The sequence below is a fragment of the Salmo salar genome, chromosome 02 (genome assembly GCF_965601325.2).
Source record: "Salmo salar chromosome 02, fSalSal1, whole genome shotgun sequence".
NCBI classification, from domain to species: domain Eukaryota; kingdom Metazoa; phylum Chordata; class Actinopteri; order Salmoniformes; family Salmonidae; genus Salmo; species Salmo salar.
The window spans coordinates 27,625,045-27,641,119 of NC_138292.1; the positions used below are offsets into that span (position 1 = coordinate 27,625,045).

Here is a 16,075-nt window from a genome sequence, read left to right on the forward strand (position 1 = left end):
TAGGATGTCAGGACCAAGGGGAGCAGTAGGCTACTTAGCCACCCCTGTCCCGATACCCGGGTAATATTTTAAGAGGTGATATAATCAAAACTTAGGGCGATTAAATGTTAGGGTGGACGTCTCCGTGACGTTTCACTTATTAGTTTTCTCTTACCACCTCTCAGTTTTCGGAAAAGTCGCGACAATGGAGGTGCCCGAATTTTTCCCACCTCCTGAAAACTTAACGGCGGCTGTCGTGCACCCGTTATGCGAAGAATGGAAGGGGGGATCCGAGGTTGCCATCTTCCACCTCGCCAGTATCTTCCTTGTTTTGGGGTTCATGGGAGGGAGCGGGTTCTATGGGCTCCTCTACTTGTTTACCTTTCTGACGCTCGGTTTCTTCTGCACAACCATTTGGTCATGGTCGGACGACTGCACCACCGACACCTTTTTGTGGAATTTCGCTCTCTTTGGGGTATGTGCGGTTCAAGTTGTGCACGTCGCCTACCGGCTGAGGAACGTTACTTTCGAAAAGGAGTTTCAAGATCTGTACAGCTACCTGTTCAAAAAGCTGGGGGTGTCGCTCACCCACTTCGGCAAGATAGTCGCCTGTTGTGAAGGGGACATCCACACTATAGAGAAAGACCACTGTTTTGCCATGGAGGGCAAGACTGCTATTGATAAGCTGTCCGTTCTTCTGTCCGGCAGGTGCATTTCAACTTCACTTTGACATTTTATACAACTGTATTTGATGTTATGTCATATAAAATCGCCTAATGTCTCACTTCTTTTTTTTTTTTACAGAATTCGTGTGACAGTAAATGGAGAGTTTTTACATTACATCTATCCTTTCCAGTTTCTCGATTCACCTGAATGGGACTCTCTCCGGCCGTCAGAGGAGGGACTTTTCCAGGTAAATAGTTAACTGATCGAATAATGCTAATTTTGGCTAATGTGTCTGGCATATACACTGAGTATACAAAACATTAAGAACACCTGCTCTTTCCATGACATAGACTGACCAGGTGAATCCAGGTGAAAGCTATTGTATGATCTCCTATTGATGCCACCTGTTAAATCCACTTCAATCAGTGTAGATGAAGCGGAGGAGACAGGTTAAATAATGATTTTTAAGCCTTGAGACAATTGAGACATGTATTGTGTATGTGTGCCATTCAGAGGGTGAATGGGAAAGACAGAATATTGAAGTGCCTTTGAACAGGGTATGGTAGTAGGTGCCAGGCGCACGGGGTTGTGTCAAGAACTGCAAGGTGCTGGGTTTTTCACGCTTAACTGTTTCCCGTGTGTATCAATAATGGTCCAACACCCAAAAGACATCTAGCCAACTTGACACAACTGTGGGAAGCATTGGAGTCAACATTGGCCAACATCCCTGTGTGCGTGCAACTCAATATTAAGGTGTTCTTAATGTTTGGTATACTCAGTGTATAAGCGTTAGTGTTTTCTTTCCCCAGGTGACCCTGCGTGCAGATAATTGCTGTAGGTACGTTTCTTGGAGACGTAAGAAACTGTACCTACTCTTTGCCAAACACCGCTACATCGCCAAGGTCTTTGCGCTCGTGGTGCGGAATGACATCGCGGACAAGCTGTACTCCCTCAACGACAAGGCTTTCGACAGCCGCGGGTTCCGATATGATCTCCGGTTACCCACCTACTGTCACGTGCCCCCGTTGCCTGAATTAGACCGGACAGATGCGTTCCTACGAGTCCCAGCGCAATATGACCATGGCCACCGTGCCCGTGACCCTATAACTATACCAGCACCGAAAGAGACTGTCTCGTGACTGGAACGGAACTTTTTAATGTTTGTTTTTCATTAATGGATGTTGTTTTTGTCTGTTTGTTATCCTCAAGTGCTTAGGCTATAGATAGGGCATAAGCTATGTAATTTACGCATCAACATAGAATACATTGTAACACATCAAGTAACCCTCCACTTGGTTTGCCATACATAATGCAATAGGCGCGCGTGTGTGTTTGTGTGTGTGGGAGTGTGTGAGAGAGAGATTTTCTCTGTATCAAAATACCAGTGAAATGTTACCCCTAATTCCTGTTAATGTTTTATAGTGCACTTTACTACCTGTATGTCTTAAATTGAGACTGTATATTCAATTACCTTACGGAATTTTTTGGTCAATATTTGTGTTTAATCATAAAAAAATTATTAACAATGCAATGTAGCCCTATACGTTTTTTTTTAAATCTCGAATAACTTTCATTATGTCTACAACATTTTCCTCGAGGAGCGTGAATTTCTGTGGAGCATCCTACAGGTGAGTGTCAATCACTTTCTCGCGCTGATCATGTCGCTGACCTTGGTGCTGATCTCATTAATATCTGCTCTTGTCAACCTCATCACGCAGCTCATGTCACCTCTGGAGTGGGGAGGAGCACTGTTCAATTAGGTTTACCAACATCTCGAAACACAACACGATTCACTCGACTGGCTTCATAATATTATTTTCTAGGAGTTGCTGGCTGCTAGGCTATATTTTCAGTTAAAGGGACGTTTTACCTCCCCCTGTTGGCGTGCCGGGACTATGCAGGTGCGCAGCGGCGGGGTAGTGTTGACTGCTGTCCCCTCGCCTTGCCCATTTTAGTCAATGCCTGTCAGTTCACTGGAATGCGCGACTCACATTGTGCAGTCCCCCAGCTCGCGAGGACATACATTTATAGCTCCTCATTGCGTGTCCATTGTTTTCTATTCATTAGCCTGTCCAGCGACGCGTTTGATCGATTGTTGTCAGATTGGTAAGTTACATCTCCAATTTTCTGTTATCTTACTCTGACTGAGTGGTGAAAGGAAAGTTACCGCTCAAACAAATTAGGCTATTTCTTAAGACGTCTGCGGGGGGGTCCCATTAATTTTCTACAAGCAGAGTATTGTAGCCGACTCATCTCGCACTTTTTCCAATTCCATTTCACAATCTATATCTGAGGGACTGGCAATCAAATATTGTTGCGCGTTAGTCGGGAGATCCGCTCAAAACCCAGTTGAGGTTGATATTTTACCTTAAAGTTAAACCTTTCAATATCACTCCAGTGCTGTATGATCGGTATGATGAATTCCCAGGCTATTTACAGTATTAAATCAGTTAGTTGATGAATCAAGTATGATGTTGACATTGTCAGTAGGCCTATAAGCGTCTCAAAAGTTATTCTAATGCATAACTACATAAAAGAAAACATTTGGAAATACAGTAATCTGTTATGAAAATCTATTGAAACCTGAGGAGATTGTGATAGTGACAAACTGATGTACACTATGAGAACAGCAGCAGTGTGAATTGAAATTTCAACTGCAAACATCTGCTGTTTCTACCATCAATTCTGTAACACTTAACTTGAAAGGTACCAACATAATAATACATTCATAACCTGTACATACCCCATTCATAAGCAATACATAAACAACCACAACACCCTCCCCACCTCTCTCTAGGTGAGGATCAGGATGTCTGCCTCTCCAGAGATGACCAGTAGCCTGTTCTACACCACCCTGGCCCCCCTGCGGTCGGCAGTCCCTGGGTCTGTACCCGGGGCTGGAGGTGGAGGTCTGGTGATGACCCCCATGGAGCCCAACACAACCTCCTGTGAGGAGTGGGAGGAGGCCCACCACCTGCTCTTCCACCTGGGGAACCTGTCTCTCCTCCTGGGCCTGGTCATCCCCACCACCCTGACCCTGCACATGATCCTGCTGCGCCTCATGCTGATGACAGGTGGCTCCATACTGGCCTCTGCTGGCCCAGATTACAGTCCAACTTGGTGGTCATGATACGATTGCATTACACACTTTTCAGTTTCATTACCAGCTCTACCACCACAGTATCTCTCCCTTCTCTCCAAAGTATCCACTTGTTCACTCCATCTCAAGGATTCATATGCATTGAATTGCTGTTAGAAATATGATAGAAACACTATAGTGAGTGAACGATTCCACACTTTCTGGAGAAGGGGGAGTTGCTGTGGTAGTACTGCTGGGAAAGGGACTGAGTACAGTGGAATGATATCCTATTGTGACCACTACAGTATGTTGGTGGAAGTACAGCTGGGAAAGGGACTGAGTAGAGTGTAATGATATCATATCATGTGACCACTATGTTGGTGGTAGTACAACTGGGAAAGACACTGAATAGAGTGGAATGATATCCTATAACATGACCACTATGCTGGTGGTAGTACAACTGGGAAAGACACTGAGTAGAGTGGAATGATATCATATCATGTGACCACTATGTTGGTGGTAGTACAACTGGGAAAGACACTAAGTAGAGTGGAATGATAACATATAACATGACCACTATGTTGGTGGTAGTACAACTGGGAAAGACACTGAGTAGAGTGGAATGATATCATATCATGACCACTACAGTATGTTGGTGGTAGTACAGCTGGGAAAGACACTGAGTAGAGTGTAATGATAACATATAACATGACCACTATGCTGGTGGTAGTATGGCTGGGAAAGGGACTGAGTAGAGTGGAATGATATCACATCATGTGACCACTATGTTGGTGGTAGTACAACTGGGAAAGACACTAAGTAGAGTGGAATGATATCATATCATGTGACCACTATGTTGGTGGTAGTACAACTGGGAAAGGGACTGAGTAGAGTGGAATGATATCATATCATGTGACCACTATGTTGGTGGTAGTACAGCTGGGATAGGGACTGAGCAGAGTGGAATGATATCACATCATTTGACCACTATGTTGGTGGTAGTACAGCTGGGAAATACACTAAGTAGAGTGGAATGATATCATATAATATGACCACTATGTTGGTGGTAGTACAACTGGGAAAGGGACTGAGTAGAGTGGAATGATATCACATCATTTGACCACTATGTTGGTGGTAGTACAACTGGGAAAGACACTAAGTAGAGTGGAATGATATCATATCATGACCACTACAGTATGTTGGTGGTAGTACGGCTGGGAAATACACTAAGTAGAGTGGAATGATGTCGTATCATGACCACTACAGTATGTTGGTGGTAGTACAGCTGGGATAGGGACTGAGCAGAGTGGAATGATATCACATCATTTGACCACTATGTTGGTGGTAGTACAGCTGGGAAATACACTAAGTAGAGTGGAATGATATCATATCATGACCACTATGTTGGTGGTAGTACAGCTGGGAAATACACTAAGTAGAGTGGAATGATATCGTATCATGACCACTACAGTATGTTGGTGGTAGTACAGCTGGGAAATACACTAAGTAGAGTGGAATGATATCGTATCATGACCACTACAGTATGTTGGTGGTAGTACAGCTGCCTACTGGAGTTTTCTCAAGCTAGTTTAAAAATGTACCGCTTTAGGGCAATATGAGGATATAACACAACCAATAATAACTCAACTGTGCCTTATTACTTCCTGTTCCTGTCCCTGACAGGAAGCTGTCTGTTCATCATCTGGGCAACGCTGTACCGGTGTAACTTGGATGTCATGGTGTGGAACGTGGTCTTCCTGCTGGTCAACTTCATGCACTTCTTCTACCTGGTCTACAAACGCAGACCTGTGAGTTCTGCCCCAACCCAACACAGTCCAGTTAGAGGTTGATTGTGGTCCATTTATATACAGTACATACATACAGCTTAGAGTAGGTACAAGTTGCCTGGAACAGTTATTTTGATGAGGACTTTTGTAGATTAGTTTTCCATTGTGTCTCTCAGCGGTGAGACAGCCAGTCACATCCTCCTGGTGTTGGGGCCACTCTGTCTCTCTCTACCTAAATGAGATGCAGGTCTTTCAAATGCACTGCTGCCACCAGGGGACTTCCAGTGTACAGAGGGCCTTCACATACCTGACAGAATGGGACCACCTCTCCTCATAACGAGGAAGGAAGTTATGTTTACATCTATACTGCTGTCCTCTTCACTCCCATGTCTCCACTCCTCCCTCCATCTACTAACACTGAATGACATACATGAGTGAATTGTGTCCTATCAATTCAATATCAAGGATGAGTAGAACTAGGTGGCCCTCACTTTATGTTGGCTGCTGTGGTGACATTTTATTAAAGACCCTAAAATATACTTAATGCCTGGTCCTTTATGTTACGCCCTGTGGTTATCCACCCTGAATCAGGAGCCTAGCTCAAGTCACGTCAATCCTCCATCATAACACTTTATATTCCACTCTATCAGCTACAGACAATCAGCTGTAACCGTGCTATGTCTTCTGTCAGATTAAGATTGACAGGGAGCTGAAGTCAGTGTACAAACGGATGTTTGAGCCCCTTCACGTGCGCGAGGCCCTGTTCCAGAGACTGACGGGCCAATTCTGCACCATCCAGAGCCTGAAGAAGGGACAGGTGTATGCTGCCGAGGACAAGACCTCCGTGGACGAGCGCCTCAGTATCCTCCTTAAAGGAAAGTAGGTATCACTCTGAGACATCTCCCTGTCACCTATCTACCATGTCATTCCAGCCCAGGTTTTCCATGAATGATGTTTGAGAAAATAAGGTTTAGCATTATCTGTGTGCATCTGATCCGTCCATGGTTATCCATGTTGACTATACGTTTTTGTGCGACAGAATGAAGGTGTCATATCGAGGTCATTTCCTCCATAACATCTACACAAATGCCTTCATCGACTCCCCTGAGTTCAGATCAACCCAGATGAACAGAGGAGAAAAATTCCAGGTAACTAGACACTCAGATTATTGAATGTACAATTTATTTATTTATTGTATTTTTTTCTTTCTTTTATATATACTGCTCAAAAAAATAAAGGGAACACTAAAATAACACATCCTAGATCTGAATGAATGAAATAATCTTACTAAATACTTTTTTCTTTACATAGTTGAATGTGCTGACAACAAAATCACACAAAAATAATCAATGGAAATCCAATGTATCAACCCATGGAGGTCTGGATTTGGAGTCACACTCAAAATTAAAGTGGAAAACCACACTACAGGCTGATCCTACCTTGATGTAATGTCCTTAAAACAAGTCAAAATGAGGCTCAGTAGTGTGTGTGGCCTCCACGTGCCTGTATGACCTCCCTACAACGCCTGGGCATGCTCCTGATGAGGTGGCGGATGGTCTCCTGAGGGATCTCCTCCCAGACCTGGACTAAAGCATCCGCCAACTCCTGGACAGTCTGTGGTGCAACGTGGCTTTGGTGGATGGAGCGAGACATGATGTCCCAGATGTGCTCAATTGGATTCAGGTCTGGGGAACGGGCGGGCCAGTCCATAGCATCAATGCCTTCCTCTTGCAGGAACTGCTGACACACTCCAGCCACATGAGTTCTAGCATTGTCTTGCATTAGAAGGAACCCAGGGCCAACCGCACCAGCATATGGTCTCACAAGGGGTCTGAGGATCTCATCTCGGTACCTAATGGCAGTCAGGCTACCTCTGGCGAGCACATGGAGGGCTGTGCGGCCCCCCAAAGAAATGCCACCCCACACCATGACTGACCCACCGCCAAACCGGTCATGCTGGAGGATGTTGCAGGCAGCAGAACGTTCTCCACGGCGTCTCCAGACTCTGTCACGTCTGTCACATGTGCTCAGTGTGAACCTGCTTTCATCTGTGAAGAGCACAGGGCGCCAGTGGCTAATTTGCCAATCTTGGTGTTCTCTGGCAAATGCCAAACGTCCTGCACGGTGTTGGGCTGTAAGCACAACCCCCACCTGTGGACATCGGGCCCTCATACCACCCTCATGGAGTCTGTTTCTGACCGTTTGAGCAGACACATGCACATTTGTGGCCTGCTGGAGGTCATGTTGCAGGGCTCTGGCAGTGCTCCTCCTGCTCCTCCTTGCACAAAGGCAGAGGTAGCGGTCCTGCTGCTGGGTTGTTGCCCTCCTACGGCCTCCTCCACGTCTCCTGATGTACTGCCCTGTCTCCTGGTAGCGCCTCCATGCTCTGGACACTACGCTGACAGACACAGCAAACCTTCTTGCCACAGCTCGCATTGATGTGCCATCCTGGATGAGCTGCACTACCTGAGCCACTTGTGTGGGTTGTAGACTCCGTCTCATGCTACCACTAGAGTGAAAGCACCGCCAGCATTCAAAAGTGACCAAAACATCAGCCAGGAAGCATAAGAACTGAGAAGTGGTCTGTGGTCACCACCTGCCGAACCACTCCTTTATTGGGGGTGTCTTGCTAATTGCCTGTAATTTCCACCTGTTGTCTATTCCATTTGCACAACAGAATGTGAAATTTATTGTCAATCAGTGTTGCTTCCTAAGTGGAGAGTTTTATTTCACAGAAGTGTGATTGACTTGGAGTTACATTGTGTTGTTTAAGTGTTCCCTTTATTGTTTTGAGCAGTGTATATAACCTAATTTACCACTTACCCATATTCCAGTTCATAGTGTATCCATACTGGGTAGACCAAACAACACAAGTACTGTTGGCATGATTAGGTCATGATAGGGCAGGTTTGATACCATGACAACCTGTGACTTGTTGATTCATTTACAGGTGACCATCATGGCGGAGGAGAATTGTAAGTTCCTGTGTTGGTCCAGAGAGAGGCTCACCTACTTCCTGGAGTCTGACTCCTTCTTGAACGAGGTGTTTAGGTACCTCATTGGCAAAGACATCACCAACAAGCTGTACTCGCTCAACGACCCCACTCTCAGTGACAAGGTGGGTTTAGTCACTGTTCAGAAACTGAGACACTGTAGTTTCTATTTTCTCCAAACATACACGGAATGTACAAAACATTAGAAACATGTTGAGTTGCACCCCCCTTTGCCCTAAGAATAGCCTCAATTTGTCGGGGCATGGACTCTAGAAGGTGTCGAAAGCGTTCCACAGGGATGCTGGCCCATGTTGACTCCAATGCTTCCCACAGTTGTGTCAAGTTGGCTGGATGTCCTTTAGGTGGTGGAACATTCTTGATACACATGGGAAACTGTTGAGTGTGAAAAACCCAGCAAAGTTGCAATTCTTCACACCAAGGTACTTAAATATTTGGTCTTGTCCATTCACCCTCTGAATGGCACACATACACAATCCATGTCTCAGCTGTCTCAAGTCTTAAAAATCCTTCTTTAACCTGTATCCCCTTCATCTACACTGATTGAAGTGGATTTAACAACTGACATCATTAAGGATCATTGCTTTCACCTAGATTCACCTGGTCAGTCTATGTCATGGAAAGAGCAGGTGTTCCTAATGTTATGTACACTCAGTGTAATTGTGATTTGGTCATTAACCTTCCTAAGTTAAGAATTGTCTCCTTAGATTCAAATATATATATATATATATATATTTTTCACTTTTATTTAACCAGGTAGGCAAGTTGAGAACAAGTTTTCATTTACAACTGCGACCTGGCCAAGATAAAGCAAAGCAGTGCGACACAAACAACAACACAGAGTTACACATGGAATAAACAACATTCAGTCAATAATACAATAGAAAAAGTCTATATACAGTGTGTGCAAATGAGGTAGGATAAGGGAGGTAAGGCAATAAATAGGCCACAGTGGCGAAATAATTACAATATAGCAATTAAACACTGGAGTGATAGATGTGCAGAAGATGAATGGGCAAGTAGAGATACTGGGGCGCAAAGGAGCAAAATAAATAAATAACAGTATGGGGATGAGGTAGTTGGATGGGCTATTTACAGATGGGCTATGTACAGGTGATCTGTGAGCTGCTCTGACAGCTGGTGCTTAAAGTTAGTGAGGGAGATATGAGTCTCCAGCTTCAGTGATTTATGCAATTCGTTCCAGTCATTGGCAGCAGAGAACTGGAAGGAAAGGTGGCCAAAGGAGGAATTGGCTTTGGGGGTGACCAGTGAAATATACCTGCTGGAGCGCATGCTACGGGTGGGTGCTGCTATGGTGACCAGTGAGCTGAGATAAGGCGGGGCTTTACCTAGCAAAGATTTATAGATGACCTGGAGCCAGTGGGTTTGGCGATGAATATGAAATGAGGGCCAGCCAACGAGAGCATACAGGTCGCAGTGGTGGGTAGTATATGGGGCTTTGGTGACAAAACGGATGGCACTGTGATAGACTGCATCCAATTTGCTGAGTAGAGTGTCAGAGGATATTTTATAAATGACATCGCCAAAGTCAAGGATCGGTTGGATAGTCAGTTTTACGAGTGTATGTTTGGCAGCATGAGTGAAGGATGCTTTGTTGCAAAATAGGAAGCCGATTCTAGATTTAGTTTTGGATTGGAGATGCTTAATGTGAGTCTGGAAGGAGAGTTTACAGTCTAACCAGACACCTAGGTATTTGTAGTTGTCCACATATTCTAAGTCAGAACCGTCCAGAGTAGTGATGCTGGACGGACGGGCAGGTGTGGGCAGCGATCGGTTGAAGAGCATGCATTTAGTTTTACTTGCATTTAAGAGCAGTTGGAGGCCACGGAAGGAGAGTTGTATGGCATTGAAGCTGGTCTGGAGGTTAGTTAACAGTGTCCAAAGATGGGCCGGAAGTATACAGAATGGTGTCATCTGCGTAGAGGTGGATCAGAGAATCACCAGCCGCAAGAGCGACATCATTGATGTATACAGAGAAATGAGTCGGCCCGAGAATTGAACCCTTTGGCACCCCCATTAGAGACTGCCAGAGGTCCGGACAACAGGCCCTCCGATTTTACACCCTGAACTCTATCTGAGAAGAAGTTAGTGAACCAGGCGAGGCAGTCATTTGAGAAACCAAGGCTGTTGAGTCTGCCGATAAGAATGTGGTGATTGACAGAGTCGAAAGCCTTGGCCAGGTTGATGAATACAGCTGCACAGTATTGTCTCTTATCGATGGCGGTTATGATATCGTTTAGGACCTTGAGCGTGGCTGAAGTACACCCATGACCAGCTCTGAAACCAGATTGCATAGCGGAGAAGTTACGATGGGATTCGAAATGGTCGGTGATCTGTTTGTTAACTTGGCTTTCGAAGACCTTAGAAAGGCAGGGTAGGATAGATATACAGTCATGGCCAAAAGTTTTGAGAATGACACAAATATTAATTTCCACAAAGTTTGCTGTTTTAGTGTCTTTAGATATTTTTGTCAGATGTTACTATGGAATACTGAAGTATAATTACAAGCATTTCATAAGTGTCAAAGGCTTTTATTGACAATTACATTAACAATTACATGTTGATCCTTCTTTCTCAAGACCTCTGCAATCCGCCCTGGCATGCTGTCAATTAACTTCTGGGCCACATCCTGACTGATGGCAGCCCATTCTTGCATAATCAATGCTTGGAGTTTGTCCGAATTTGTGGGTTTTTGTTTGTCCAACCGCCTCTTGAGGATTGACCACAAGTTCTCAATGGGATTAAGGTCTGGTGAGTTTCCTGGCCATGGACCCAAAATATCAATGTTTTGTTCTCCGAGCCACTTAGTTATCACTTTTGCCTTATGGCAAGGTGCTCCATCATGCTGGAAAAGGCATTGTTCGTCACCAAACTGTTCCTGGATGGTTGGGAGAAGTTACTCTCGGAGGATGTGTTGGTACCATTCTTTATTCATGGCTGTGTTCTTAGGAAAAATTGTGAGTGAGCCCACACCCTTGGCTGAGAAGCAATCCCACACATGAATGGTCTCAGGATGCTTTGCTGTTGGAATGACAAAGTATTGATGGTAGCGCTCACCTTGTCTTCTCCGGACAAGCTTTTTTCCGGATGCCCCAAACAATCGGAAAGGGGATTAATCAGAGACAATGACTTTACCCCAGTCCTCAGCAGTCCAATCCCTGTACCTTTTGCAGAATATCAGTCTGTCCCTGATGTTTTTCCTGGGGAGAAGTGGCTTCTTTGCCACCCTTCTTGACTCCAGGCCATCCTCCAAAAGTCTTCGCCTCACTGTGCGTGCAGATGCACTCACACCTACCTGCTGCCATTCCTGAGCAAGCTCTGTACTGGTGGTGCCCCTATCCCGCAGCTGAATCAACTTTAGGAGACGGTCCTGGCGCTTGCTGGACTTTCTTGGGCGCCCTGAAGCCTTCTCACAACAATTGAACCGCTCTCCTTGAAGTTCTTGATTATCTGATAAATGGTTGATTTAGGTGCAATCTTACTGGCAGCAATATCCTTGCCGATGAAGCCCTTTTTGTGCAAAGCAATGATGACGGCACGTGTTTCCTTGCAGATAACCCTGATTGACAGAGGAAGAACAATAATTCCAAGCACCACCCTCCATTTGAAGCTTCCAGTTTGTTATTCAAACTCAATCAGCATGACAGAGTGATCTCCAGCCTTGTCCTCGTCAACACTCACACCTGTGTTAGCGAGAGAATCACTGACATGATGTCAGCTGGTCCTTTTGTGGCAGGGCGGAATTGCAGTGGAAATGTTTTTGGGGGATTCAGTTCATTTGCATGGCAAAAAGGGACTTTGCAATTAATTGTAATTCATCTGATCACTCTTCATAACATTCTGGAGTATATGCAAAATGCTATCATAGAAACTGAGGCAGCAGACTTTGTGAAAATTAATATTTGTGTCATTCTCAAAACTTTTGGCCACGACTGTAGGTCTGTAGCAGTTTGTGTCTAGCGTGTCTCCCCCTTTGAAGAGGGGGATGACCGTGGGAGCTTTCCAATCTTTGGGGATCTCAGACGATTCGAATGAGAGGTTGAACAGGCTAGTAATAGGGGTTGCAACAATTTCGGCGGATAATTTTAGAAAGCGAGGGTCCAGATTGTCTAGCCTGGCTGATTTGTAGGGGTCCAGATTTTGCAGCTCTTTAAGAACATCAGCTATCTGGATTTGGGTGAAGGAGAAATGGGGGAGGCTTGGGCAAGTTGCTGTGGGGGGTGCAGGGCTGTTGGCCGGGGTAGGGGTAGCCAGGTGGAAAGCATGGCCAGCTGTAGAGAAATGCTTATTGAAATTCTCAATTATAGTGGATTTATCGGTGGTGACAGTGTTTCCTAGCCTCAGTGCAGTGGGCAGCTGGGAGGAGGTGTTCCTATTCTCCATGGACTTTACTGTGTCCAATAACTTTTTGGAGTTTGTGCTACAGGATGCAAATTTCTGTTTGAAAAAGCTAGCCTTTGCTTTCCTAACTGCCTGTGTATATTGTTTGCTAACGTCCCTGAAAAGTTGCATATCGCGGGGGCTATTCGATGCTAATGCAGTACGCCACAGGATGTTTTTGTGCTGGTCAAGGGCAGTCAGGTCTGGAGTGAAGCAAGGGCTATATCTGCTCCTGGTTCTACATTTTTTGAATGGGGCGTGCTTATTTTAGATGGTGAGGAAGGCACTTTTAAAGAATAACTAGGCATCCTCTACTGACGGATTGAGGTCAATATCCTTCCAGGATACCCGGGCCAGGTCGATTAGAAAGGCCTGCTCGCTGAAGTGTTTTAGGGAGCGTTTGACAGTGATGAGGGGTGGTCGTTTGACCGCAGACCCATTACGGACGCAGGCGATGAGGCAGTGATCGCTGAGATCCTGGTTGAAGACAGCAGAGGTGTATTTGGAGGGCAGGTTGGTTAGGATGATATCTATGAGGGTGCCTGTGCTTATGGATTTGGGGTTGTACCTGGTAGGTTCATTGATAATTTGTGTGAGATTGAGGGCATCAAGCTTAGATTGCAGGATGGCTGGGGTGTTAAGCATATCCCAGTTTAGGTCACCTAACAGCACGAGCTCTGACAATAGATGGGGGGGCAATCAATTCACATATGGTGTCCAGGGCACAGCTGGGGGCAGAAATAACAATGATTATGATGATGATGGTGGTGGTGACACCGATGATAACAATGATGACGATAACGATGACAATGTTTACATGAACAGGCAGCGAAGAAGATGGAGCGTCAGCCCAGCCTGTGCTCCCAGGTCTCTATGATGCAGATGAGGAACAGCATGGGCAGCACCAGTGACACCGACGACATCCTGAACCAGATCCACCGTGGAGGCTCCAGTGGCTCTTCATATCGTAAGTCTCACCACCTCCCATCAAGCTGTGATACTACTGGCCCATCTGTCAGTGTCCAACAACCTGATTAGCTATTGAGTCTGAAAAAGACTGACACTATCATGCCACCTTTTAATAGTGACAAAGTTTCGATTCATGGTGGATCTTTGCCAGGTCAATAGTAGCTGTTAAACAGTCACTTAATTCACTGAAATGAGGCATTATGGGTATCCGCGGTTGAGTCTGTCTTCGTCGTTTAGCCCTCATATCTTCTCTGGTGTGTGATGTTAACAGACACTAAATCCTGGTTTGTTAGGGGTTTAGCTCCAATCTGACAACATTGTTTACTAGGTGTTGTGTTCTAGTTAGTTGTTCTCTGACATTGTTTCTCCTGTCCCCTCCTCCTCCACCTCCTCCCCCTCCTCCTCTAGCTGTGAATCAACCCACTCTCTCAGATCACACCTTGCCCTGAAGGGGGTGTAAGACTATCTCTTTTCTCCCCCCCTACTGCCCTCAAATTCACCTTCCTAATGCATGAGTCTCAGATCTGTTTGTGCTGTCTTGCCAACTATCATTTGTCGTGACAATGCCATAGGAGTTGGCAAGACAGTTGAAACAGATCTGGGACTCAGGCTAGTTCATTCCCTCAAACCCAACCCTAAATATTTAACCCTACAGCTCTGCACTATGTTGCCTGTTCTAAAACGAGTGATCCCCGGTAACCTGGTTTGTTGTTTTAACATCTTCAAAGTTCAGTGTTTAAGAGTAGGACAGCATTCATTCATATCATCCATCCTGTAGTAATAGTGCTGCTGTAGATCTCCTACTGGAATATGTTCCGTATTTAGACATACAAAACACTCTTTAACCCTAATAGCTTCTACATTATCCTGTTGCAATTTCCATATCAAATGTAGGGGTTGAATTGCAAATGTGAGTGATATGTCTGGAAAATGATTCAGAATGATTGTTTTCTTACCATGTCGATTTAACTTCACACTGTCTTCCCCGTCTCCAACACAAACATACAGTATGCGAAATTAGGGCTGATGTGTGTATTCTGTCAAATGTGTGGTTGTGATTCTATTTTGTTTTGAAATTATTGTCATATGAGTCAGAATGAAGGCTTGTGGAATTTGTGACCTATGATAACCGTGTTTGTGTCACCTTTATGGTGCGTTCGTCTGTGGCCATATGAAAACACACACCTCTATTCCCACGCTAACCGTTGTGTCCTTCTTTCCAGAAAAATCTCCTGCCTCCAAGACATCCAAAACGATGAAGCCCATTGAAGAAAAAATAGAAGACGACGTCTTTATAGAGTCTGAGCCAGACTCTCCTGTTAAGAAACGCCACACCCCCACGACAGCCATAGAGGAGGTGTAAGGAGATGTGACATTATCCTACAACAACAGTGTGACCACCCACCTATCCTGTAATCTGATACAGACCCTGGTTTGTTATGGTAGAATAACTTAAAACAATAGCTTGAAAAAGGCTTTTACATTATCAAAATATCCATCTACATATAGCTGGAAAACAGAACTGTACATTTTAGCATCTCACTTTGTCTTGTAGTGTTTGGTATTATTGTGAGTTTGTAGCTGTTGTATTTTTTAAATCCTGTTTGATTGGATGTTGTACAATGCCTTTGCTTAGCTCTTATACTCAGTGAGTGTTCAAAAAGTATTACGTGTCACAACCAAAACATTTTAGTGTAAGCACAACCTCTGAGGAAGGTTTCTTTTAAACCTTTTACTCATTGTGTTACATATTGTGTGATTAATTCTCTTATTTATGCACTGAGCTTCTGCAGTGTTGTGTTTTGATGAATGTAAAGATTTAACAAGTTAAACCTCCTGGTCAATGCTAACCATGAGGCTGTTGTGCTTTTTTTTTCACAGTGATAAGTACACAAGTTTGGGATCACTTTTTTATGCCATGATAGTTACCTTATATTAATTACTCAGAGGGAACACTTGAAAAAGAAATCAACAGAGTTGATGGATAGCTCGTAGACCTCTGCTTTTTATCCTATAGCGCCCTCTAAGGAGCTATCATGAGTACTACCAGTTTCCTTTCTCAATCTGAACTACTGTCACTGTTTAAACCAGGTCAATGTTCAAACTCATTCCATGGAGGGCATTTTTTGGTTTTCCTTCCAATTAAGACCCAGACAACCAAGTGAGGGGAGTTCTTTACTAAT

General features: G+C 44.6%; 1 protein-coding gene across 3 annotated transcripts; it reads left to right on the forward strand.

The window, feature by feature from the left end:
* Positions 1-15,742, forward strand: LOC106578487 (popeye domain-containing protein 1). Of its 3 annotated transcripts, XM_082961511.1 has the most exons (10): positions 1-687; positions 784-892; positions 3,443-3,719; positions 5,408-5,532; positions 6,203-6,390; positions 6,551-6,659; positions 8,462-8,629; positions 13,749-13,890; positions 14,301-14,348; positions 15,116-15,742. In XM_082961511.1, exons 1-9 carry the CDS (start codon positions 185-187, stop codon positions 14,339-14,341), a joined length of 1,662 nt encoding a protein of 553 aa, XP_082817637.1. In that variant the 5' UTR covers positions 1-184; the 3' UTR covers positions 14,342-14,348; positions 15,116-15,742. The 3 variants fall into 3 exon arrangements, with proteins under 3 accessions (XP_082817637.1, XP_014012822.1, XP_014012835.1); XM_014157347.3 differs by lacking the exon at positions 14,301-14,348 and having other exon boundaries at positions 5-687; XM_014157360.3 differs by lacking the exons at positions 1-687; positions 784-892; positions 14,301-14,348 and adding an exon at positions 2,596-2,751.
* Positions 15,743-16,075: the final 333 nt, after the last annotated feature.

Excerpts from the sequence above, each read along its gene's own strand:
- LOC106578487 (XM_014157347.3), top strand. The coding sequence starts at position 185 with ATGGAGGTGCCCGAATTTTTCCCACCTCCTGAAAACTTAACGGCGGCT. Across the intron at positions 6,391-6,550 it reads AGTATCCTCCTTAAAGGAAA|AATGAAGGTGTCATATCGAG; the intron begins GTAGGTATCACT and ends TTTGTGCGACAG. Across the intron at positions 13,891-15,115 it reads CTCCAGTGGCTCTTCATATC|AAAAATCTCCTGCCTCCAAG; the intron begins GTAAGTCTCACC and ends CCTTCTTTCCAG.